Source organism: Eretmochelys imbricata, chromosome 12 (assembly GCF_965152235.1).
Source record: "Eretmochelys imbricata isolate rEreImb1 chromosome 12, rEreImb1.hap1, whole genome shotgun sequence".
NCBI lineage: Eukaryota > Metazoa > Chordata > Testudines > Cheloniidae > Eretmochelys > Eretmochelys imbricata.
In genome coordinates this window covers 6,590,434-6,617,142 of record NC_135583.1, presented here as the reverse complement: position 1 = coordinate 6,617,142, position 26,709 = coordinate 6,590,434, and the positions used below count along the sequence as shown (strand labels likewise).

General features: G+C 51.8%; 1 protein-coding gene across 5 annotated transcripts in view; it reads left to right on the top strand.

The window, feature by feature from the left end:
• Window positions 1–23,972: 23,972 nt before the first annotated feature.
• The window catches only part of NDRG4 (NDRG family member 4), a 65,307-nt gene continuing 62,570 nt past the window's right edge, over window positions 23,973–26,709 (top strand). For 3 of the 5 annotated variants that reach the window (XM_077831247.1, XM_077831249.1, XM_077831248.1), the window contains exon 1: window positions 23,976–24,059. In XM_077831247.1, coding sequence (XP_077687373.1) covers window positions 23,991–24,059 — 69 coding nt within the window. In that variant the 5' untranslated portion in view covers window positions 23,976–23,990. Of the gene's footprint in view, window positions 24,060–26,709 lie in introns of all 5 variants that reach the window. The other 2 variants (XM_077831252.1, XM_077831251.1) reach the window with 1 other exon arrangement.

The window sequence follows — 26,709 nt, the reverse complement described above, 5'->3', positions numbered from 1 at the left end:
TCCCATAGCAGAAATACACATAAACCTTTGAGTTCTGTATTTTCTCTCCTTGCTCATCTTTCCCCCGTGACTTAGGGAAGCACCATGAAATTCAGACCCATAATTTTCCCAGCCATGGTGAGATGACTGACCATAGAGTGCAGACTTTAAGGCCATGTGATTGCTGGTGACCTGTCTGGTAGTAAGTTGTGGGGATTAAATGCACTCTGTGTTTTCATGTTCTCTCAGGAGTTCTCACTGGTAAGTGAAGATTAATGCTATACCTGATACTTAGCTATTAGATGTTCTGTTCATACGGCAGAGAGGTCGAATTAAAATTAAAAAGGGCTGCCAGGTGACACACAAAGTATGATAATAGATGAGTGATGATGCACCGACGATGAAATTAAATGTTTATATCAATAGTTTGTGTCTCATCAGCCACTTATTTCACTCGGGTGGTGAGAATAATGGGAGTTATCAGAAGTTATGAACCCTCCTTGAATGAATATACTCAGCAGCCTACAGGTTTTCCCATTGTAGGGATGTGTGTTTGTCATTTTAAGACATTGCACAATACATTGGTATTAGAGCAACCTTGTTGGTCAGCTAAAGAGAGAACAGGGTGAAGCTTGTGGCTTCCGTCTCCATACATCTCTATCAGCCTTTGTCCTGAAAGATCTTTGAGTCCTGGGATTTTTATGACAAGAAGCCAGATTCTAATGCCCAGGTAAATTCAAGGTAACTCTAGTGGAGTCAATGCAGTTCCTGCAGAGTTACACAAGTGTGAGTGAGATCAGAATCTGGGGCAAGGAAAGTGAACTAGTTCATTAGTAATTTTCTGAACCACCAGCTCACTACAACCAAATGATCTGAGGTCACGTGGCAACTCCTAAATATATGGAAATACATTTTAAGCAAAAACCTGTTAAGATTGAGACTTTAATGTCACAGTTGTAAGCCAGAATTTAGCAAGGGAATCCCCCGCATCGCTTGCAGTAAAATCTGGATCTCTTTCTCTAAATTATGCTATAGCTCCAACAGAAGTTATTGGCTTCATGCAGAAATTACTGAGTGAGGTTCTCTGGCCTGTGTCGTGCAGGAGGTCAGACTAGATCAGCGTTTCCCAAGCTGTGCTCCATGGAACACTGGTGTTCCACATGATGTGAACAGGTGTTCCGTGAAAGGATCTAGAATTTAATTTTGACTCTTGCACTTGATTTTTGCTCTACTTTGTACGCGCTTCCCAGTTAGAAATTGTTAGTTCACGTTATTTTAAATTTGTGTTTTTGCTTTGTTTTATACAATAAAATATATTTGAGCCTAAATAACGCAATTTTTTATTTGAAAACCAAACGACTGCAAAATAATATTATGCGTGTTCTGTAATAGGCTAAAAAGTGTTCTGTGGCCAAAACCGTTTGGGAAACGCTGGACTAGATGATCATAAAGGTCCCTTCTGGTCTTAAAATTGATAAATTCATGATCATTCAAAAGTTAAGGGCTCCATAACACCTGCATCTTGGCGTCATTATGCCTTTGTTACTCTGCGAGTGGTTAAATGGATTTCTTCAGAGGTAATGTGAACCTTGAGCTCCCATTGGCTCCAGCGTGAGCAGAAGATATTGATACCACAAAGAGAGCCTTCATGAAGCTTTGAGGTATGCTCGAGTTGCAGATCCCCTGCACAGCATCCCTAAATCCTGCCTCCATGTGCAGCGTAACTGTACCAGTCCAGGTCGCTCCACACTCAGAGGGCAGCATTTGCCCTTTACAATCTCAGCCTAAACACGGCACTTAACATACCGCTAGCTTTTGGCCTAGAACTTCTTTCTTGCTCAAAGGAAGCGAAAGCAACTGACCTTAGGTCAAAACCGTGACTTACATAGGCTGGGAAATAAATGAGATGCTTAAAAATCATTTATAAATCAGTGTCAGTTGGTGGCTTTGGCAACTAGTGTGTAATGTGGAAAGCGGAAACGTTTTCATCCCTGCTACAAATTCCTGTTGAAAATGTTCAACTGGTTCCAGTGAGTGCTGGGTTTTGGAGTGGAATATGGGGTTTACTGGGCTGCTAATGGGCTACTGTCAGGACAGAACATATATTCCCCTGCTCCAAAAGCACAAGGCCCTGCCACTGAGGCTAAGAAACAAAACTCGTTTGGCTGCATTCAGTATAGGGCTATGATAGGGGCTGGTGCAGGAACGGGCAGCAAGGTGCACCTACTAGCCACTCTCCCCTAGTTAAAGTCAAGGCTCAGGCTTTGCAGTTCACATGCCCTGGCTAGCACCTCAGCAGGTTCAGCTCCAGCACATGTGGTCTGAGCAGAGGGGCTGCACCCTAGCCCTGGGCTCACCATCATCTTTAGGGGGGTAACAGATGTGAGAATCATAGAATATCAGGGTTTGAAGAGACCTCAGGAGGTCATCTAGTCCAACCCCCTGCTCAAAGCAGGACCAATCCCCAACTAAATCATCCCAGCCAGGGCTTTGTCAAGCCGGGCCTTAAAAACCTCTAAAGGAAGGAGATTCCACCACCTCCCTAGGGAACCCATTCCAGTGCTTCACCACCCTCCTAGTGAAATTGTTTTTCCTAATATCCAACCTAAACCTCCCCCACTGCAACTTGAGACCATTACTCCTTGTCCTGTCATCTGCCACCACTGAGAACAGTCTAGATCCATCCTCTTTGGACCCCCCTTTCAGGTGGTTGAAGGCAGCTATCAAATCCCCCCTCATTCTTCTCTTCTGCAGACTAAACAATCCCAGTTCCCTCAGCCTCTCCTCATAAGCCATGCGCCCCAGCCCCCTGATCGTTTTTGTTGCCCTCCGCTGGACTCGTTCCAATTTTTCCACATCCTTTCTGTAGGAGGGGGGGGCAAAACTGGATGCAGTACTCCAGGTGCGGCCTCACCAGTGCAGAGCAGAGGGGAATAGTCACGTCCCTCCATCTGCTGGCAAAGCTCCTATTACTACAGCCCAAGATGCCATTCGCCCTCTGGGCAAGGAGGGCACAGGGCTGACCCCTATCCAGCTTCTCCTCCACTGTAACCCCCAGGCCCCTTTCTGCAGGTGCGGGTCTAGACGCCGCCAGGCTTCTCCCCTCCACGCCCCCGGCCTCGCGGGGCCCCCCTGCGGTGCCAGCTGCCAGCCCCAGCCCCAGTCCCCGCGCCCCGGGCGGGCAGCCGGGGCCGGGCTGAGCGCTGGCTGCTTCCCTCCCAGCCACCCACCCACGCAGCGCTGCGCGCGGGGCTGCCCGGTGCGCCCGCTCCCTGCGCCGCCGCCGCTGCGCGCGACGCGCCCCGAGCCCTCCCCGACGCAGCGGTGCCTCCTCTCCCCTTTAAAGCGGGGCAGCCCAGCCGCTCCCTCCCCCTGGCTGCAAACCCCGCGCCGCCGGCAGCCGCATCCTCCCGCCGCCCCAGCCAGACGAGCCCCCGCACGTGGGTGGATTTACAGCCCGCGCCGGCCGGCTGCCTCCCCTGCCCCCCCCCCGGGACGGAGCCTGGGGGCGACGCGGTGCGGCGGCGGCGGCGGGGGCTCCTGCGGGGTGGGGCGGGGGGCTCGCGACCCGCCCGCGCGTGGGGACTTTACCGCCGGGAGGCTGCGAAGAGAGAGGCGCAGAGGGCAGCCGGAGACTCCCGCCCTGCATCGCACTGATCTGGTGAGTCTTGGGGGCACGGCCCCCCCCCCGTGTCTCTCCCCCCCCCATTCCCCCGTGCCTATTCCCCACCTCCTGGAAGTCACCCCCACCCCCACGAGAATGCCCCCCTCCCCCAGTAAAGCCTTTCTGCCCAGATCGGACCCAGGGAGGTGGAAACGCAAGCGGGGGGGGGATCGGTTCTTGGCTCTTCTGCAGCTGGTTGGTCCAGGCACGAGCTTCCCAGCGGCGGCCCTAAAAACGGGGCCCTATTTGTATAGCGCTCAAAGGTAAAATCGGGCTGCATTTCACCACCCCGGTAGCCTGGCCTTTGAGGGTGGGCGTCCCTCTTTGGAGCTGGGAAGCAGCCCTGCTTTCCCGGCGCCCCTTGTTGCTGCATGCGTGCCGGCAGAACCCCCCCCCCCCCCAGCTTTGCAGACATGACAACTGTTGTGTAGCGAGAGAAAGCTTTGCTCTTTTGTTCGAGAAGGGTGGGGGGCTGGGGTTTTGTCTCCGAGCCCACAGCCTGGGTTGGCGGTCCATCTGTGCCTGGAAAACCCCAGCCGTGCGGTGCCAGGCTATCGGCTTTTTTAGTGCCTGGCATTTTTGCAGCGTAAGTGAGGGGTGGGGTTTTTTGTCTTTTTTTGTGAAATGGGTGAAGCTCCTACCTATCTGCATTGAACAGCCAGTCTCTCGCCTTCTCTCTCTCACTCACTCTCTCACACACACACACATATGCTCCATGTTGCACTTCCCACTCCATCCAGGCGCCCTGTCTCATTCCTGATTCAAGCTGCTTTGGGCTCAGAGGACTCTGATCTTCCCTCGCTAGTGGATTTTCCTTACTGATTGTCTCCAAGAGCTTCCCTCCCCCCCCCTTGCCATTTTCACCTGTTGGGAGAATACGAATCACAATGAAGGTTCTGGGACATAAGATAGAATTATTAACAGGTAAATGCTGTTTTATTTTCGACACCATTCCAAAGGCACTGTTCCATCTGCTGGGCTGATGGCCAAGTTACTTTCCAAGCTAAAGTCGAATGGGTTTTCCTACTTCTAGCCCAAGCAAAGATTCTTAAATTGATATAGCTACTTTCAGCAGCACTGCAGTGGCATAATGACTTGGGGCAAAATCCTGCGAGTCGGGGGAAATCCCCAGGCGCAGACCTCATCAGAGACTGGCTTGAGCCCTTGGTCAGGTGTCTGTCTAGAGGAGAGGGTGGGGATGTGGCTTTATGCAAGAAAATAGTGGTGGAGAGTTCTTATTTATTGACTCCTGAACAGGAGGCGGTGGGATGGGTTGGCTGGCTGCAGGAGTCCAGGTTGATTCAGAGTCTGGGTATCTTTCACTTTTGGGGGCAGTTTTTCTCCTTCCCTGATCCTTCTCTCTCCTTAGCTAGTCAATGTTTGTGCAGTGCTTGGAAACGTGAAGTGCCATGTAAGTCTAGTTTGTTTTTCCTCAGTGACCAGCAAATTCCCTGCAGCCAGCAGTTTTTTCTGGGGTATTGACCTCCATCCTGCTCAGTAATCTGCCTGTTGCTGTGGGGGGTGGTTAAGGAATGGAGAAGGGGGCCATTTCTCCGTGCAGGAGGCCGCAGTTATGCCCTATGTGACGCATGATGCTTTCTGCCTCCTCCTCCACAGGACCAGTGATTGATCCCAAACCCTGGTATGTGCGGGTGGGTCAGCACCCCCGTACTGCGTCAGGGTTCCTCGGACAGGATGGGCACTGGAGAGTCCTGACTTCCCCTGCTGCCGAACGGCACCACTGCCTGCCCACCCACGGTACCTGGGGATCTCGCTTGGCTTTTTCCCTGTGTTGCTTCTGGTTGCCAACAGCCCGTGCATCTGCCAGGATGCTGTGACTGGGCAATTCAGGGTGTACTATGGCAGCGGGTCCCTCTGATGGGGGCACTGTGTGTTTGGGGCCCCCAACCTATGATAGGGCTGTGAGGTGGCAAAGAAAAGGGCCTGTACTTGGCCCCAAATATGTCTGGGGCTCTGAGTTAGCTGCAGCTCCTCATCATGTTTGAGGGGCAGGATTCACAACCCCGAAGAACAACTCTAACTCTTGGTTTTACTGCAGTACTCTGCAGTAATGGCCCCCAACAGGAGAACAGGTTAGACTGTTATTCTGGTAGGATCTTTTTGCTGTAACAATAATCCCTAGCTCTTCTATAGCACTTTTAATCAGTAGATCACAAGTAGGACAGTGTCATTATCTGCACTTTATAGATAGGGAAACTGAGGCACAAAGTGGGAACATGACTTGTCTAGGTCAATAGAATCCAGCGCTCCTGCATCTCAGACCCGAAGAGATCCTTGATCTCCTCCAGAGGCTAATCCCCTGCACCCCAGCAAGGGCTGGAGCTGGGGGAGGAGGCAGCCCAGTCTGTAACGAGGGAAGCCAACTGGTGGGGGACCCAGACAGGATAACTGGAAGCTGACCTGGGGTGCATAATCTGCTGGTTTTTATGAGCACCCACCTTGTTGGAGTGTCACCAAGCGAGTAAGGAGATGTGGCTGAAGCCAGGGTCCCTCTTATGGCAGGCTGGAGGAGCTGCTGCAGGGAAAGTGCTGGAATAGGCATGGGTACTGTCTGTTTTCTTTCTTGCTCCGAACCCTCCTGTGCTGTCTGGCTGCCTTTTTTTTTTTTTTTTTTTTTGGCTTTCCTGCTCTGTGCTCTGGGGATTGGGGGTGGAGAATAGGTTACAGTCAGCCATAGCTGCAGCCCATGTAGACAATCAGTATATAATGGGTCCCTCTTCACGGTCAAGGCTGCTGTGCTTGGGGATCTCATTAGCTCACAATAGCACCTAACCAGCTTGATGTATGTATAAAACGGTTTAGTTCTTTGGGGACCAAAGTGTTTTACAGTATCAGGAAAGATCAGGGCTGTAATAGAAATCTGTAACATGGTTCCATCTACACAGACGAGACTGAACCAGACCTCAGCCTTCCATGTGACAGAGTGGATGTGAAAGTGCGCACATACCCTCGTGTCTGGGCCCGTGCCCCGCATGGAACGTGCTGCTCTCTTGTTGACCAGTAGGGGGCGAGCTTCCCTTGGCATGGGACTCTCCCGCCGCTGGCGTCTAAGGCACTGTGAAAGCAGCGAGAATGTTGGCACCAGCTGGGTGGCCTTCCGGCCTGGGCTTCTTGGGGTAGGGACTGGAGGGATGCTGGAGAATGATGCCGATTCTCTTGCCCTGGGATCTGTCCAAACTGGGGTGCCGTGTGTGTGGGGCCACTGATCTTTCCTAGAGTGGGGAGGGGAAGGGAGCAGACCCTACTGGGGAAAAATGTGCTCTGCAAGGGGCCAAGATGAATTGTAGGAGGATGCTTTCCCTTGGTATTGACATTGAACCAGTGGTGCCCTCCCCTCCCCTCCTCAGGGACTCCCGGTTAGACTGTGACGCTCTGATGTAAGCTTTCTCCATCCATTGCCAGTTGGGGATGGGGGGAGGCGAAACTCCCTTGCCTCCTATTTCGCTGCGGCCTTGTTCTACACGCTCGTGATTCAGGGTCTCCTCCTGAATGCTTCCCTAGCCTCCCTCCTCCTCCGATTGCTCCAACTCTCCTTCGCTCCTCCATCTGGCGCTGGGCCAGGCCTGGCTCCTCCGGGAGGTGGTTTCGTTACTCCCCGTCGATCAAGGATTCCTGTATTAGCCCAAAGGCTCCGTGATGGGACTCCTAAGGAGTGGGGGCCGGCACCAAGCAGGCGTGCTGACACACTAGCCGCCGTGCCAGCAGGCAGTGCCTGCGTGTGTGGCAGGCGGAACCGCCGGGGAGCCAACAAGTCGTTCAGTTTGCTCAAAGATCCCCAGTGCAGCGCTGTAATTCATGAGCGTAACGGCGGGCACTGTGTGATCTGTTTGCGCCGCCCTTACAGGGACACTGCTCTTTATAGCCTCCCCTGCTCTTTCCCTCTCCCGTTCTTAGAATCCTTCCCGAAGCTTCATAATAAATATTCTCTCCCTGACGTACAGTTTATTCCTTCTCCAGGAGGTTTGGCTGTAGTTCGCCCGTGCAGTGAAAGCCCAGCGTGGTTGCCTTTCGTTTGCTTCTTTGCCTGTACTCTGGGATCTGCAGGAGAGGGTCTCTGGGAGCAAAGGCAGGACGTGCTCCTTTATTCTGATAGCTCCTTGGGGCCAGGGCTGGCCCTCACTTTGTACAGTGCCTGGCGCAATGGGGCCTGATCATGGCTGCAGCCTCTAGGTGCTGTGATAATGCAAAGAGCAGCCCGTCCATTCATCAGCACTCCCTGCCTGACACATGTAGAGGGAGATTCGAGGAGGCTTTTCTTTCTGCAGTGTGGGATTAGGGGGAGAGCTAGCCCCTGGAAGCAGACTCTCCGGCTGTGTTACATGGAGTTAAATTGAGCCCTGGAACAAGTGGGTGTTTCTCCTCTATGCTTCAGTGCAGGTTCTCTTTCTTGTGGTAAGAGAGAGCCAGTCATTGCAGAATCTGAGGACTGAAGTACAGCAAAATAAGAGGCATAAGCGACAAGCCCACATGGGCTCTGGTTGGGCTCCCCTGGGGTTCAGTCTCTTGGCTTTTGCTTTAAGTCTCCTCCCCAGTTAGTGTGGTGAGGCTATTGCACTCTGGTGGGATTAGCCCGTGGCTCTGAACATGGCCAGGGGAGAGCACAGTGTGATACTCTCGGTGGGAGGTGGTGGAACACTCCGACCTCGCACAGAAAATCCCCAGTCTCCCTCTCCCAAATAGTCCTACCGTACCTGTTCCTTGTTTGTGTCTTGGGCCAGTGATGCTGGATTGGAGGGTTGTGGATGGAAAGATGGCAACACATGTGGGGCCCCCATATACAGAGGCAGGTCTGCTGTGCCAGGGGATCTCATTAGAACACAGGAGTGCCCTGACCAGGTTATAACACGGTTTGGTCCCAACGCACTACGATTAGCATGCAGGCCTTGAGTCGGAGCCCGGGTGTGATGTTCTTCCCATGACCAGGCCTGCTCAGGAGGTGGGCAGCTGAATGTTGGGCAAGGTGGAATTTGGGTGGCCTTGGCTGTTAGCCCTATGTAGAGGGTGTTACAGTCAGTAAGTCTGAGTGATGCATGGTGGGTTACAGTTGCCAGGCCTCGGAGGACAGGGAATGGTCTCCTGGCAAGTTGGAAAGACTTTTTCCTGGTCTCTCTCGACCTGGTTACCCAAGAGCAAGGATAAGTCTAATACTGCCATGCAGCTTTGCAGTAGGATGGCAGTCAAGGAGTAGAGGGGAAGGTCGCTGGCTCCTCAAACCGTTTCCCTTTCCAGCGCCCCTCTGGGCAGAGCTCCAGGCAGCTGTTTTCATCCTGGTGTCCGTCTGTGGCCGGCACTGACGTTGTGCGAGAGCACACAGCAGGGCAGTTTGCTGAGATAGACGTACAAGGCAGGGTGGCATCAGCACACCCGTGGCAGAGGAGCCTGCGGTGCCTGCTGATTTCCCATAGGAGTCTGTTGAACAGAAGAGGGGGCAGGCTTAGCTTCTGCAGGATTTCACTGAGGAGGAGGAGCATCACTGCAGAGATCTGCTGGGGAGATGCGATGACCTAGGCTAGCATCAGGCTGCCCATCCTGCCTGGTCACGAGGGCAGGTCAGTAGCACTGTGTGATATGGTTGGTTGTAGGTTGTTGATAGGAAGAGCTCAGGAGTCTGACCACACATGCTGCTCAAATAGCTTCTGTGCTGGGACCAGGTCTGAATCCTGAGTTGAGGGGCTGAAGACAGAGATTGGCAGGGACTCTGTTCTTGGTGGAATGGTGTTGCCAAGGAATGGGGTAGAGAGATGCACCTCCTTATGTCCGTGCTGAGTGTGGTCCAAACCATTTCAACTACTCCATTTCTTCTGAGAATCCAAACTGCTGGCAGAATGTACTCCTCAGCCCCAATACACTGAGCCACCCCAGAGTTTCTCCTCCGCTTAATCTCCTGGCAGGACCAAGTGTTCCCCCGAATGCTGTGTGGCTGGCTGAGTGCCTGGAGTAATGCCAGAAACACGGGAAGCTGCTTTGCTTTAGGACCGTTACCTGCCATTGCCGGGAACCCCAGAGCCCTGCACAGGGGGAATGTACCTTCCGATTGTTTGTTTGCAACTTCAGTATAAAGCTGTTTTATTTCTGGTCTGGGATCTTAAGCTAAAAGGGACAATGCTTTTCCATTCTCCTTCAAGTCCTTTTGCCTGCCTCAAACTCCCAAAAAGCCTGAAAATTGAGAGTCAAGATAAAATTGATTGTGTGGCTCTGTCCTTCACTCGCACTGTGTCCTAGTGTATGTACCGCATGTTACACTCAGTCATCACAGTTCTCAGACCCTGCGATACCTCGGCCTGGCCGTGAGATTGCAGCACAAGGCTAGGCACTGAAGGGCCATCCCCTCCATGAATACAGTGCGTCAGCACTGGGATGCCGTGTTGAGCGCCCACTAGTCACTAGGGAAGGGGCCAGTCAGCAAGTTTTCAGGCAGGTAGATTGTTGGCTTGTGCATATTCTAGTGCCCCCAGCATGCTGTGTGTGGGGAATGTCACGGCTAACGCTGAGCCCATCTCCTCTTAGAGCCCTGCCCGCTCTATCAGAATACCTATCTAACTGCTGCTCTGAAACATGGTCGTGCATTATAACAGGGCTTCTCATTGTCAAGCGAAGGAACCATGTCCTGGATCGCATCTCTGCTAGGGGAGCTCTGCCAGGCCGCCCTGTTGACACCGTGAGTGTCCTTTGACACTGTTTAAATCATGTTTTTATTCTGAGAACTAACTGCTTAAATTGTGCTACCGCCCTGCTCTGTCCAAGCCAGTAATGTGGGTTAAGCAGATGGGTCCCCAAAGGTGTCTGTCAATCCGAGATAAAACCATCTCAGGGGAGAACTGGATGATCCCCCAGCAAGGAGGCTGTCGCAGCAGAGTCTTACTCCTAGTGCGGCTGTCAGCTGGGGGAGAACATGGGCCACTACTTTCTATTCACACAGGCAGGAAGGAACCATATCAGAACATGGTTGGCCCACAGCCATGGTTCACAGCTGGGTTTAAACACTGGGGCAGGGCTGTATCCCACCAAAGATGGGATCTTTGAGGCCATTTCGGGATTCAGTGGTAGGTGAGATGTCCTAAGTGGAGCCCGCGCCAGGGGTACCCCATTGAGTGTCGAATGTGTGGACTTTGCAGAGCTGCGAAAAAGCTACCGGAGGTCTACCCTACATTCTTACCCTGGTGTCTGGGCCATTCACGTGCTGCAGTGATGCTGTTTGATCTTCCATGTGCAGATCCCCCTTCAGCTCTGAATATCTTTGCATCTGTGGCTTGCAGTCTCACCTGTAACATCCCCTTGATCAGTGTGGTTTTGGGTGGCCTTATTATTTACTATGGTAGAATCCTCTTGGCTGGCACAGATCCTGACGGAAGGGGGAAAAGCACCTGTTAAGCGATGCCCCTGGCCCTCAGAGGTTCACAGGGATGAGTTGCGCTGGCGAGATTTGTTTGAATGGCATAGCTTGCTGTGAAAAAAAAAGCATGAAAAGGCTAGAGAAAACCACATGAAGGCAAGAGGAGTTATTTAGCAGCCGTAACAGAGCAGGGAAGCAGCGTGATGAGAACTGAGGAAGGTGGAGTGGGAAACCCGTGCTAGCAAACTGTGATTTGCTCCTGTTAGCTATATAAACTGGCTGCATGCACCACCTTCTGTGCCAATTAAACAGGCAAGGAACACCAATAATCCATTGTTCAGAGCCATTGAAAGATATTGTACTGAATCTCTGCCCCCAGCCACTATCCCAGTCAGGCAGGGAGAGAGCTAGTTAAGTGGCTGCCATTTGAATGAAGCATGTTGCCTTGGTGTGTACGCCACAGTGATTGATGCAGGGCTTGGACTTCAGAAACACCTTGCAATGAGTCAGCTCTACCTCCAGTACACAGCCATACCAGTCACAGTTATCTCTAGATTGCAGAGATTTACAAAGGAATAGTTACACTGGCCCTCCTGTTTTACAGATGGGGAAACTGAGGCATGGAATGGCCAAGTTATTTGCCCAAGGTGTCAAGGTTCCTTCCCCACTCTGAACGCTAGGGTATAGATGTGGGGACCTGCATGAAAAACCTCCTAAGCTTATCTTTACCAGCTTAGGTCAAAACTTCCCCAAGGTACAAAATATTCCACCCTTTGTCCTTGGATTGGCCGCTATCACACCAAACAAATACTGGTTACTGGGGAAGAGCTGTTTGGAAACGTCTTTCCACCCAAAATACTTCCCAAAACCTTGCACCCCACTTCCTGGACAAGGTTTGGTAAAAAGCCTCACCAATTTGCCTAGGTGACTACAGACCCAGACCCTTGGATCTTAAGAACAATGAACAATCCTCCCAACACTTGCACCCCCCTTTCCTGGGAAATGTTGGATAAAAAGCCTCACCAATTTGCATAGGTGACCACAGACCCAAACCCTTGGATCTGAGAACAATGAAAAAGCATTCAGTTTTCTTACAAGAAGACTTTTAATAGAAATAGAAGTAAATAGAAATCACCTCTGTAAAATCAGGATGGTAGATACCTTACAGGGTAATTAGATTCAAAACATAGAGAACCCCTCTAGGCAAAACCTTAAGTTACAAAAAAGATACACAGACAGAAATAGTTATTCTATTCAGCACAATTCTTTTTTCAGCCATTTAAAGAAATCATAATCTAACACATGCCTAGCTAGATTACTTACTAAAAGTTCCAAGACTCCATTCCTGGTCTATCCCCGGCAGAAAAAGCATATAGACACACAGAGACCCTTTGTTTCTCTCCCTCCTCCCAGCTTTTGAAAGTATCTCGTCTCCTCATTGGTCATTTTGGTCAGGTGCCAGCGAGGTTACCTTTAGCTTCTTAACCCTTTACAGGTGAGAGGAGCTTTCCCCTGGCCAGGAGGGATTTCAAAGGGGTTTACCCTTCCCTTTATATTTATGACACAAGGCAACATAGCTAATCCATGGCAGAGCCAGGAATAGAATCCAGGCCTTCTGATTCCCAGTCAGGTGCCCTATGCTGTAGGCAAGCTAAAAACCTTTCAAGACTTTTGGGCCAGCAGGTTTTTGTGACTGCACTGTCTGTGTGGGTTCATGGAGTGGTTGGATGTGTATTGGTATGGGGAGAAACCTGAAGAACCCTATCTGGCCCGTGCTGTGTACAGAGAGCTGCGGGAGGGCGTCTGGAGAGCTATGGATGGGGAGCTGGTCTAGCGACCACATAAAAACAAGAATGGTCCTAGTGGGTCAGACTAGTCGTCCCTCTAGCCCAGTATCTTGTCTTCTGACAGTGACCAATGTGAGATGCTTCAAAGGGAATGAACAGGAGAGTTACCAAGTGATTCATCCCCTATTGCCCAGATGCCACATCTCGCAGCTTAGCAACACTCAGCATGGGGTTGCAACTCTGACCATCTTGGCCAATAGCCATAGACGGACCTATCCTCCAGGAACTTATCTAATTCTTTTTTGAACCCGGTTATACTTTTGGCCTTCTCAACATCCCCTGACAATAAGTTCCACAAGCTGACTGTGCGTTGCGTGAAGTCCTTCCTTTTATTTGTTTTAAACCTGCTGCCTGTTAATTTCATTGAGTGACCCCTGGTTCTTGTGTTTATGTGAATGGGTAAATAATGCTTGTTTCTCGACACCATTCATGATTTTTATAGACCTCTATCATATCCACCCTTACTTGTCTTTTTTCAAGACTAAACAGTTCCAGTCTTTTTAATCTCTCCTCATATGGAAGCTGTTCCATCCCTGTAATGATTTTAAAATATATCTTTTGAAATGGGGCACCAGAACTGCACATCATCATTGTTGTCAATCCATTGGCATTTGAGGATGATTGCCATAAAATGATAGCCAGTATGCAAGGTGTGGGCATACCATGGATTTATAAGGCTGCATTATGATATTTACTGTCTTATTATCTATTGCATTCCTAATGGTTCCCAACATTCTGGTCGCTTTTTTGACTGCCGCTGCACATTGAACAAACGTTTTCAGAGAACTATCCACTATGACTCCAAGATCTTTCTGGAGTGGCAACAGATCATTTAGACCCCATCATGTTATATATACAGTTGAGATTGTTTTCCAATGAGCACTATTTTGCATTTATCAAAATTTGAGTTTCATCTGCCATTTTGTTGCCCAGTCCCCCAGTTTTGTGAGATCCCTTTGTAACTCTTCACAGTCTGCTTTGGACTTAACGATCTTGAGTAAATTTGTATCGTCTGTAAACTTTGCCACCTCCCTGTTTACACCTTTTTCCAGGTCATTTATGAAGATGTTGAACAGCACTTGTCCCAGTACAGCTCCCTGGGGAGACCACTATTTTCTTCTCTCAGTTCTGAAAACTGAAGTTTAGTTTAGATTTAGTCCTATCTTTTTTGTTTCCTGTCTTTTAACCAGTTTCTGATCCATGAGACGACCTTCCCACTTATCCCATAATTGCTTACTTTGCTTAAGAGCCTTTGGTGAGGGACCTTGTCAAAGGCTTTCTGAAAGTCTGAGTACACTATATCCACTGGTTCACCCTTGTCCACGTTTATTGGGCCCCCACCAAAGAATTGTAATAGATAAGGGAGGCATGATTTTCCTTTACAAAACCCACGTTAACGCTTCTCCCAACAAATCATGTTCATCTAGGTGTCTGATAATTCTATTCTTTACTATAGTGTCACTCAATTTGCCTGGTACTGAAGTTAGGCTTACCAGCCTGTAACTGCCAGGATCGCATCTGGAGCCTTTTTAAAAAATTGGTGTTACCCTAGCTATCCTCCAGTCATCTGATACAGAAGCTGATTTAAGTGATGGGTTACATACCACATTTAGTAGTTCTGCAATTTCATATTTGAGTTCCTTCAGAACTCCTAGGTGAATACCTTCTGGTCCCGGTGATTCATTACTGTTTAATGTATCCGTTTGTTCCAAAACCACTTCTGACACTCATTCTCGGACAGTTCTTCAGATTAGCCACCTAAACAGAATGGCCAGGTGTGAATCTCCCTCACTTCCTCTGCAGTGAAGACTCATGCAAAGAATTCATTTAGTTTCTTCGCAATGGCCTTGCCTTCCCTGAGTGCTCCTTTTAGCACCTTGATCCTCCAGTGGCCCCACTGATTGTTTGTCAGACTTCCTGCTTCTGATGTAGTTAAATTTTTTTTTGCTATGCACTGTTAGAGAGAAGGAGACCCAGCAAGCAGCTGACTCAGTCTGGAGCCTGGGCTGGGCTGTTCCACAGTGCATGTGCTCCGCTGTTTGCACGGAGACTTAGGTGAGCTCTCGCGAATAGGAAGGCTGCTGTGTTATGCCATGAGGCTGTATGTGTTGGGGCTTGTTCACTTGTTGTGCACTTGGGACCTTGGCAGGGCGAGAATATGGCTTTCACAAGCCTTAATGTACTGGAGCTGGGACTCCTGGGCTTGGTTCCTAGATCTGCCACTGACTTGCTGCATGAACCTGGGCAAGCCGCTTTGCTAGTGTGTGCCTCAGTTTCCCCAGCTGTGAAATGGGGATGATCATTCCTTACTTCCCGGGGGTGCTGGCTGGCTGTATTCACAATGTTCTGAGATGCTATGAGATCCTCCCCTGTGGAAGGGCAAACTATTATATAATAAAAATAACATTTAAGGGACAAATTCCTGCACCCAAGCTTGGGTAACTGCGGGAGAATCCCCAGTAAGATATAAATGGATGCAGCTGGGTAACACTAACAATAGTACCCCCCATCTATCTATGTAGCCTGGCCCCATGGCCCTAGCTCACCCCCACCCCTGTGAGGCATTATCCCTATTGTACAGGTAGGGAAGCAAGGCCTAGAGAGGCTAAGGGACTTGCTGAAGATCACACAGGAAGTCTATGGCAGAAAATTCCCATCTCCCAAGTCTCAGGCTGGGGCCTTAACCACTGGACCATCCTTCCTCTCCAAGTGCCTGGAGACTGGAGGTTTGCTCATTAACTGGGTGTTAACTGCTTGCCCAGCCAGCCTGACCTTTCCCTGCTGCTGTATGATCGATCAGCTGCCTCTCTGATGTCCTTAAGGTTGCCGACCTGAACTGGGGCTGGATGAAAATCCCCCCTCCCCCCCGCCATGTTAAAGGTGCCAGGTTTCTTCCATATTGAGCTGGGGGGGGGGGGGGGGGGGGGAAGAGACTTTTTTAACCCTTCCATGGATGTGCCGCGGTCATCGCTGCTCTTGTGCAGCCATGGTCTGCTCCCTGTGCTGAATGCTCAAGTGTGTCGGGGGTTAAAGCCATGGTTGTGCCCCGTGATGGTGATGGGGGATAGTGATCAGAGCGAGGTCTGCCCCACCACTCTTTGGGTTAACCCGCCGTCTGCATGTTGCGTGCCGCCCGAACGCTCCATCACCTGGGATAATTTCTTCGGCTAGAATAGAAACCCCCCTGGGTCTGTGCTGGGGGTGGGTGGGTCTTCAGGGGGGCTCAGCCCAGAAATCTCCCTGACAGAGGGCTGCAAATGCTGCTTGGGAAATGCAGCCCCCGACCTTGTTGGCAGGGCTGAGTTCACTGGGCCTGCGGCTCCCTTTGTGGTGCAGTTTGCTCATCACACTGTACAGCATTCGCTCCTTCTTGCTTTACTGAGGCATTAACCACCGCATTACTGGGGTCGCCCTTATGGAAAAGGTCTGCAGAACTGAACAGAGAAGTCTCTCTCCTGGACAGCCCATGGAATTCTGTAGCAGGAGGCTCATTCCCTGTCAAACTCCATAGGTCGATAGAGTATCTCCTGGAGAACCCTGTTAATGTCATCTTCTCCATGAAATTCCCCAGGACATTTCCGTAAAGGGTGACCATTGGAGTCGTGCCCAAAGCCTCCCATGAACTGGGGACTTTCTGCTCTGAGTTGCCAGTGCTGGAACTAGAGCTTATCTGAAAAATTAGGATTTTTCTGTGGAAAATTTCAGCAAAAATGAAGAAAATTTGTTTTTGTCGACCGTTTCCATGGAAAGTTTAGAGTTTTCAATGCAAAATCCAAACTCAAAATATTCTGAAATGCCACCATGGTGCCTCATGGGAGTTGTAGTTTGGGTGCTTCTGCCTTCAGCCTCTCCTACATGCCAGGCTCCCTGGTCAGACTACCCTCTTGGTGAGGGGAAGTGGTGCAGTTGCATGGCTGCAGTGCATCATGGGAGAAGTAGTCCAGTTGGGAATCCCAGTCTCTCGAGAAGAATGGGAGAAACAAAGCACTTATACTGCAACTCCCATGAGGCACCACAACATTTCACCCTCAAAGTATTTTTGGGTTGGGCAATCACTTTAACAAAAAAAAAAAAGAAAGGAGAGAGCAGACATTTCCACCCAAAAACGTTTTCTGGTTGAAAACCCAATTTTGCATTAATCCCCCCCCCGCTGCAGTTCTGACAGAAAATGTTCGACCAGCCTTAGCCAGAAGCTCAATTTACAAGAGCATTTGGAGCAGATGAACACTCCCTTGCCACTCTTGTTTTCTCCCGCTCCAGCTCCTTCCTATTTCAGTCCATCCCTCCACATGCCGCTGTCTCCACTGTACCCTTTTTATAGCCGCCGCCTCTGGGGAGCTGAGTGGCAAGGGGTTGCGCCAAGATACCCAGTGGAGTAGAGATGACCTGTGCATACCGATAGTGGGGGGGGAGGGGCAGAGTGAGGGCAACTGGCTTCAGCAGCATTACTGAGCATGCTCAGTCCGTGTGAGCATGCGCCGTACAAGCCAAGCCGCAAATCTGGGGGTGGGCACATGACCCCGCATGCCCCCCCCCCCACATCACTCAAGGAGCAGGGAGAGTTACCAGGCAGCGCCCTCTGCCACGCGTGGTGCGCAATGGCTGCGCGTGAAGCCCCGCGTCAGAACAGCTGGGGAGAGATTTGGCATCTAAAAATACATCCTGTCTGCATTGGGTCGTCCAGTTTCCATGGATACAGCTGAGCCACGGACTGTGTGGTCAGGGGCTTGGATGGAACAGGAACGATCTGTCCCCGGTGCAGTCCAGGTGCACTAACGAAGCCAGGTGCTTCTCCCTATCAATGATGTGGGGCTACTGTTGCTGGGAACGCCCAGGAAACCAGCTGGCGCTGGCTAGCAATGTGTGACTCTCCAGTATCACCGCTAGCCTCCTGCACAGACCCAGGAGGGGATGGTGTGGGAATCAGTAGAGACCTACCAGACCTACCTTGGCTGGGAGCCCTGGGTTGTCAAAAGAAATCTAAATAGAAAAGATTTCCATTGGGAGGAGGAAATGAGGCCTAAGCCTGAGGTATCAGTCAACCACTTCATTGCTGCCTAGTGCACCAGATCCATGGGGCAAAACATGCTTCTGGGATGTGTGGGTCTTGAGGGCTCTGCACCTGACTCTCATCTCATGCCTGGGTGAATAATGAATCCACTGATGTGCATGGAGTTGCACCCATTTTGCAGCATTGAATCCCCATAGGTTACAATGGTGGTTACAGCTGATTGACGTTGGCATCAGTGAGATCAGAATTGACTCTAAGCCAGGGGGTGTCTAAGGTGTGTCTCACCTTGGGATGTAAGTACCATCCCCCTGCTTCCTCTGCAACCTTACTCTGGGCAACGGTCTTGGCAAGCACAATTTCCTGGGCCCTTCTTTCCCTGCGGGTGCATAACGTGGGCCTAAGTGTTGTTCTCCTTGAATCTCTGATTCCGTCAGGCACAAGCGAATACGCCTGTGACATACACCTGTTGTGCCAGGCACCTGGATGAGTCCTGCGAAAGGGGCCCGCACCACTTGGCCACTTTCAGAGCCATTCCGATCATACCAAGCTTGTCAGGGTCCCTGGGCTCTGGCTCTGGCTCTCTTGACTGGTGCTTCCTTCCTCTCTCTCCGCTCAATGCATCCCCACATCCAACCTGGGGAAACTTCCCCAGTCATGCTTTTGGCAGGTTGGCCCTGTACTTCTCCACTGGCCGAGGCTTCTAGCCCTTCTGTCCTGCTGGCTTCAGAATGGGGGAAATCCTGGACCCACTGAAGTCAGTGGTGGAACTGCCAGTGTCTTCAGTGGGGCTAGATCTCCCCTGAGATCAGCCCCTACTTGATAGGGGGATATTGAAATTCTGTTGTACTCCAGGTGAGCAAGTTTGGCCCTCGGTTACTCCACTGGAGCACCCATGACCTCAATGGGGTTTCATGGATGTAGCAGGGCAAAATTTGGCCCTTGGTCTTACAGTTTGTCCCCCTTTGGTCCCTCAATTCAAAAGACTTGACTGTCCCCTCACTTACACCAGTTCTGCACTGATGTGACTCCAGGGTCGCTACTCCTGACGTACAGCCGGGAATGGGAGAGGTGAATCAGGCTTCCTCTTACCCTCAGATGGCTGCCCCAGAACAGGAAGAAGAAACGTAGAGATTCTCCCTTCACTTAATTCTATCTCAGAGATGCCGAGAGTTGGGATTTCTTCTTTAGTTCTGCTCAGACTTGAGCCTCAATCCTATCATTTTTAAGATAACCAGGATAATGAAATTACTCTACCATGAGAAGCCTGGTACGGGCTTAAAGACAGGCAAATAGCACAAGACAGTTTGCACGTTTTCTTTAGAGGAAACACCAGGAGTTTGCTGTGGTGGTATTCACGGTCTGGGTGATTTTTGCCCTTCCCCCCGGCCCCCCAACGCTCCTGTTGCCTGATACTTTCATTTTTTGGCTTTCATGTTGTGCAACTGAATGCTCCAGGTGAATGTGTTCCTCCCTTAGGTCTTGCCTGGTATGTCTAAAAGAAAAGGAGTACTTGTGACACCTTAGAGACTAACCAATTTATTTGAGCATAAGCTTTCGTGAGCTACAGCTCACTTCATGGGATGCATAAAAGTGGAAAATGCAGTGAGGATGTTTTTATACACACAGATCATGAAAAAATGGGTGTTTATCACTTCAAAAGGTTTTCTCTCCCCCCACCCCACGCTCCTGCTGGTAATAGCTTATCTAAAGTGATCACTCTCCTTACAATGTGTATGATAATCAAGGTGGGACATTTTGTAAGGAGAGTGATCACTTTAGATAAGCTATTACCAGCAGGAGCGTGGGGTGGGGGGAGAGAAAACCTTTTGAAGTGATAAACACCCATTTTTTCATGATCTGTGTGTATAAAAACTTCCTCACTGCATTTTGGCCCATGGGCCATGACTCCTCTGCCGTCCTATCCATGGGCCTCTCTTGAGCAGAAGTTCCCCAGTCCTGCCCGGTAGTGTGGCCTGTGGGTATGCACAGCTGTCTCTTAGGGGCAGGATGAGACTTGGTAGCCCTGCTGAAGTCTCCAAACCCTCTTAGGGCTTGTCTACATGGGAACGGCGTCCTCTTTGATGCTGAGAAGGTGGGACTACTGGTAGAACTCCCCATGTGGACGCTTATTCCAATCAAAAAGCAGCTTTGTTTTGGATTAGCTCAACCCCTTCCAACACAGAGTAAATTAAACTGCCTAATGCCACTGCTGTGCTGGAAAAAGCGTGTCCGTGTGGGTAGTCACACAAGCATAACTATAGTGGTTTAGTTATACCGGTGTAACTGGGAACACTTTCCTGGTAGACAAGCCCTTACTTAAGACCCCCTACCCTGCACTCCCAGGGCAGTGGCTCTCGTTGCTCCATTGCAGAGCCTGGACCCTGGGACAGGGCAAGACTTACCCAACTGCAAGCTGCCCCCCCCCCCCGTGCTGAGCTAAGGAGCCCAGTGCAGAAATGCAACGGGAGGGTAATGAGCAAATGCCTTGTAATGGGCAAACTAGGGCATCCTCACGCTGCTGCCCTGCCCTCTCACCCAGCATTGTCTACAAGGGAGTTAATTAATCTCAGCTGCCTGACACCTCTCTAGGGAAGGGAGAGAGGGAGGATGGTTTGGCTCAGGCTATATATAGAGGGCGGAGAGTACAAACCTGAGGGTGCGGAGGGGCTGTGATGTCTCCTAGGTAGGTGTGCGTGTGTTTCAAGTCTGAGGCTTAGCTCAGCAGATGGGGTAGAAGAAGTTCAGATCCATGGGTATTACTCCAGGCTCTAGCTGTTGTGTGGCTGGAGGGGCTCTGTTCTCTCTTGGGGGTGGGGGGGGCCCACACCAAGCACTGCTCTCTGTATTCTTTGCAGTATTCAGGTGTGGGCGCACCCCTTGAGGGCAGGCTTTTGTTCCAGTCCCCTATCGTATCACTTTGTGTGTAGCCTCCTTGTGCTGCGGCAAGCCTGACACATGTCCGAAGTCAAGCGGGGCTGGCCCTTAGCTGGGGGTGGTGCTGCTGGGATGGTGCCATGTTTCACGGTAGGTTGGCCACATGTGGTCACAATCCTGTGGCTCTTTCTACAGAAGCAGGAGAGTTTTTGCCTGAAATTCCAGCTTGGACTCTACATGCTGAATCCCCTGCTGCTCGGTCAGTTTGATGCAGCCTCCTTCAAGTCTGTCGTAAACTCTTGTGCAGTGGAATATAGCACCCCAGAGGTGGCTGGAGCGGGTGAAACGATTGGTGTATAAACTGCTTTGTGCAGCTGAGATTAAATTTATCGGCAGCATCTCCCTGCTGTGTCTCCCTCCCCTCCAGGTTTACACGGGAGGCTTGTTTCCCCCCTCTTCCAAGATCTTTTGCACAGCTGAAATCTCTGTTTAAACCCGTCCATCTTAGATTGGAAGCTCTCTGGGGGCAGGGATGTTATTTTGGGTCTGTGATTGTACAGCCCCTAGCATGCTGGGGTCCGGGGCTGTGTCTAGGACTCCTAAGTGCTGTGGCAATACAAATAATAAATGATAATTAGGGCCCTACCAAATTCACGGCCATGAAAAACGCGTCACAGACCGTGAAATATGGTCTTTTGTGGGTTTTTACCCTATACTATACAGATATCACAGGGGAGACCAGCATTTCTCAAATTGGGGGTCCTGACCCAAAAGGGATTAGCAGGGGGGTCACAAGGTTATTTTAGGGGGGTTGCGGTATTGCCACCCTTACTTCTGTGCTGCCTTCACAGCTGGGCGGCCGGAGAGCGGCGGCTGCTGACTGAGGGCCCAGCTTTGCAGTCAGCAGCGCAGAAGTAAAGACCAAGCCATCCTTCCTTCTGCACTGCTGCTGACCGTGGGCTCTGCCTTCAGAGCTGGGCTCCCGGCCAGCAGCCACCGCTCTCCAGCTGCCCAGCCCTGACAGCAACGCTGCCGCCAGCAGCAGCGCAGAAGTAAGGGGGGACCCCCCCCAAACGCCTTTTTGGGTCGGGACCCCTACAATTACAACACTGTGAAATTTCAGATTTAAATAGCTGAAATCGTGACATTTACGATTTTTAAAATCCCATGCCCATGAAATTGACCAGAATGGATGGTGAATTTGGCAGGGCCCTAACCATCATGCTCTTGCAGATTACTCGGCAATGGGTCTGAAGGTAACCGCTGCTTGGCACCAGCTTTCTGCTCACAGGATGGAGTTAAGCACAGACCTGTGCAAAGAAAGTGAAGCTCTTGTCTTGTTGCCAAGCAGGAGCTTAGGCCCAGTTTCCCAAGGTCCCAAACGGTTGGAGCCAGCTCCGCGCTGACTTGCGTGGGTTCCATATGTAACTGTTAAGAGTCAACAGTTCCCCATAGCTCAGATTGCAAACCTGGGCCGTTCCAGCTGAGCTTTTCCCTCGCCTCTGAACCTCAAACAAGCTGGGGCTTTGTACATGCACTTGGGTGCACTGATGGGTTAATCTGGGTGCAAACTCCGGCATGGACACTTGGCTAAGAGCAGCTGCTTTCAGTTTAGTTTAGCTTTATTCCTAATCAGCAGGAGCTTAAACCGAATCAGCCAGGTTTCTGTGGATTTAAGCGCGTCCGCACCGCTTTTTGCATCAGTTCAACTGACTTCACTTTCAGTTGCACCTTTCGTTGAAACTGGTGCAGCTTTGCATGTGGACACAGAGCAGAAGGAAGGATTTTTGTGACAGCCCAGTCTGATATGCCTGAGGTTATGCAGCTGTAACAGTCTACCCTGCAATTCCATAGGTAATCTCGATTTAGTCCAGGGGCTTGGACATCTCAAACTCTTGGCTATTAGGGGGCGACAGCTCCAAAGCCTGCAGAACTGATGGCCCTGATTCTAGATCAAGCTGTCCGGGGTACTCACCTGACCCCTGCGCACCCCTCACAAGTGTTAAGGCATTTCTCCCCACAGCACCCCCGGTGGGCAGGGCAGACCTGTTATCCTCGTGGTGCAAAGCGGGAGCGGAGGCACAGAGAGACCGAGGCCGAAAATGTCTTTAGGCGCCGTTCTGCTCAGTGTTGCAAGGCCTAAGACCCAGCTCCACAAAGGTCGTTAGGCTCCTAACTTCAATGGAAATAGGAACCTAAATACCTTTTGAGGAGCTTGGCCTGAGTGACAGAGGATCCTGGGCCCCTTTCAGTGAGATTTAGCTTTACAATGCTGAAGTGACGTAGGAGCCTGAGTGGTGCACTGCCTAAATACTTTTAAAAATCAGGGCCTAAGTGACTCAGCCAAGGTCACCCAGGACGTCAGTGGCAGAGCACAGATTTGAACCTAGCTCTCCCAAGTCCCAGAGTGCTCCCTGCCCTCGATGACCACTTGGAGGATCCAGCCAGACGCTGCCCACAAATTTGTCAGTGCTTGTGGGCTTCAGCCCAAAGGGTCCCCCTGGGCCAGCCAACTCAGCGGTGTGCGCTAGGATGAGGGCACTGAGGTTAAACCCCAGGGCCCCTGGAGCGGTGAGGGACATGCCCCCCTTTCGGGTAACGGGCTCGTGGCTGAAGCAAGGAGCTGGGGTGCGATTCCTCCGGAGAGTCTGTCACCCAGCGACACGCAGGAGCCTCCCTCCCCACGTGGGAGGGTCTCACAGGCTGCACCCCAGGGTGCCCTCTCCTGGCAGAGCAGTTGGGTGAAGGCATCATGCACACGTGCCTGCCCCCCTGAAGGTGAGGGGGCATCAAGCGGCACTAAGCCTGTCAGACCCTCCCTCTCACCTTGGTGGGGAAGTTCCCCTCCCGCTGCCCGAACCTGTATAGCATGGGCAGCAGTAGTGCAAGCTGTACCCACCCCACCAATGTGCCCCCCTCTAGGCACGACTAGGGTCAGACTCCACGGCCCAGTCAATCCCTGGCCCCTCTGCTATGGCTGTCCATGCGGGGGACCAGCTACTGCCTGCTGAGAGAGCCACCATGTGCTGGGCACATCAGCCCCATCCTGATGCCACCCCAGATGGACCTTATGGGAGAGCTGATCCTTGGGGCGCGCACAGCAGAGATCTGGCTGCTCTCCTCTGCAGCTGGCCCTTGCCAGCTCCAGCCCAGAGCTCAGGCTGAAGGTCTGTGGGCAGTGCTAGGAGGCTGGCTGCCAGGCAGCTGACCTGTGTGCTGGGTTTTTTTCCCCCTGCAGGGCTGCTGCTGCAGGAAGTGACCATGGCAGGGCTGCATGAGCTGCGATTCACCGAGGAGAAGCCACTGCTGCGAGGCCAGGATACCGAGCTCGTGAGTTGCCTTCCTGCCCCACCGTCCCCCCGTACGTCCCGCCTGTCAGCCTCCTTCATTCCCAACACGGAGGTGCCTGTGCCGAGCGAGGAGGTGTTGATTGTATGGAAAGGCTTCCTGCCTTGCTTTGCCCTAGCCTTGGTTTGATCTGTTCACCCAACAGCACGGGGTATCTGTAACGTACTGGCTTTGTGTGTGGGTGATGTTGCCCCCTAGTGGCTCAGCGGACAAGGTGGATAAGGGATCTACTACAGCCACCAGCTAGGGGAGCTCTCCTTTAGCTCAAATGCAAGGGATCTAGCCCTGGCTCTGTGTGTGTGTGTGTGTGTGTGTGTGTGATTGTTCTCCTCCTCACACAGCTTGTCCTATAACCATAAATTTACCAGTGCATTCTGGGATATGCATCTGTCCCAAAGATCCGTTTCTCGGAGCATGGGCTTTTGGATAACTTCCACATAGAGATGCAGCTAGGAGGACTAGCTGACCTGAAACTAGTTGCAGTGTTTGCCCACACTGAAGGGAAGCCATTATAGGCTGGACTAGTTCAACTGGATTTGAGCTGAGGGCGTAGCTGGCTTTGTGAGCCGCGAGGGTGACATCATGTGGCCCAACTGAAGAATGGCAGCTTGCACTCTGCAAGGTTCTGAGCGTCTGGTAGCCGCTGGGCCCCTGTGGAGAAGGTGGCCAAGAATCAAGTGCTTGTCTGTTCCTAGTGTCTCCACTGCTCCCCTCGGCACAGCCTGGAGTACAGGCTGGCTGCAGTGACGGGCAGCGCCCAGCTGGGCAGTAGGTTCTGAAGCAGATGAGAGGGTGAACAATTCAAAGGCAGGAGATGAGGGTGATCTGGCTTCCCCCACCACTTCCTGTTCCTCAGAGGCTCCTTTCATGGCAGCCTGTGTTCCATCTGGAGTCTTGCTCCTAGCTCAGCTGCAGGGGGTTCTCTGACCGAATGATGCAAGATCACCCACCTGCCCCTGCCAGGCCTGGGAGTAAGGGACGACTCACAGGGACTCCCCCCACTCCGCGATCAGACCTTAGTAGGTGTTTGTCTCAGAGTGGGAGGGAGGTGCTGTCTGGAAAACAAGTGGGAAGGAGTTGGTGAACGTCAACAAGCTGACTTCTTCCTACAGGCTAGAAAGAGTGGGAGACCCAGCCAGCCCAAAGAGCACGCCCCCAGCACAATCTCTGAGGCCTGGAGGAAGGGGAGAATGCATGGTCATCTTCCTGAGGCCTGTTGGGTGGGTGGGGTGCAAGAGACAGGTCTGGTGGAGCTGAGTTGATAGGGGGAGGAAGGGGTTGGAACGACTCTCACTAGCTGGGTTTGGGTGGGCTTGTTCCTCCCCATCCCACTATCTCCTGTGGCCTTCTAATGTCCCTTCCCTAATCCCCTATGAGGATGAGAGCTCCAACACGCCCTCCTCCCTGTCGTAATGCTGACCTTGAAGGGCCCAGCTTGGTCTGCCGCTTTCCTGGGTTCCCCCAAGCCACGCTCCTGGAGGACCGTGCTATCTGGATGCCGGGAGGTGGGGAGGGCTGGCTGGTAACCTGGGTGAGTTCAAGGAGCAGGCAGCTTGCCAGGCCCAGCCAAGAAATCTGCGTTCTGAGTTTCACAGGGAGGAGGGGAGTAGTGATGGGAGGGAAAAGAACTGGGCAGGAGGCAGCTGCAAGGAGCCAGCAGACTGCAGCTTACACTGAGATGGTGCATCCATCGTTGCACCATCCTACCTTGCTGCCCCAGTTATGTCAATGCACCTCCAGCCTGGCCTGTGGCACTCCCTGCTCCTGCAGGCACATCAGACACTGTCCAGCCTGCTGAACTGTGGGTTGGCTCTCTCAGGTCGAAAGGCGATCCCCAGCAGTGAGGGGGTTGGCCCCCTCTCGCTGAGCCAGTCTCCAGCATCCTACCTGATCTCAGGAGTTGAAAGGCTGTTTTGCAAAGCCAGCGTGTGAGCATGGACCTGCTAAGCTGGGTGTGTCACCACCCACGTGTCTGTGCTCATCTCGCTGGCCTCATCAATCCGAGAGCGGGAGCCAGAGGACTGGGTGTGTGGTGGGCAGGGCCGCCCGTCCTCAGAACCTGCAAACATTCATTCGCTCTGGAGCTGCACTGGGACATTCCTCTGGGCTCTGCAGTGGTGCCCAGGCATGGCGTGTGGCCGGGTCAGGGATAACAAAGGGCTCCTAGCGAAGCAGACGTGGCTTTGAACCAGAGACTGCATCTCTGGACGTGCCCGTGAAGCTGTGTCCTCCAGCATTGTTCCTTTGGGGACTGTCTTAGTGTCCCAGAATCTGGTCTGATGCCAGGACTCTAGAATCTGAAGAGGTTTGACTTGGCCCCTTCCACCTTTCGGAGGTGGATATTTGCTTGGTGGGGATGCTGCAGAGGAGGTCACATCCTGCTTCCTGCGGGTGGGCATTGGAAATCTCATAAGTGAAGGGGTTTTCCCACGTGTCCGTGGTCAAAATCTTCCACTCCTAGTGCTGTTGTGGTGGTGACTGCCCCCCACCCCAGAGCTGGCTGCATTTCAGGGCCTCAGTGTTTGGCTTGTAAAGTGCTCTGGGACCCTTTGCAACTCAGGACCATCCTTTCAGCCTGAGGTTTGGATCTGGAATCTGATCTGATCCCAAACTCCTGCAAAGTCTGGACATT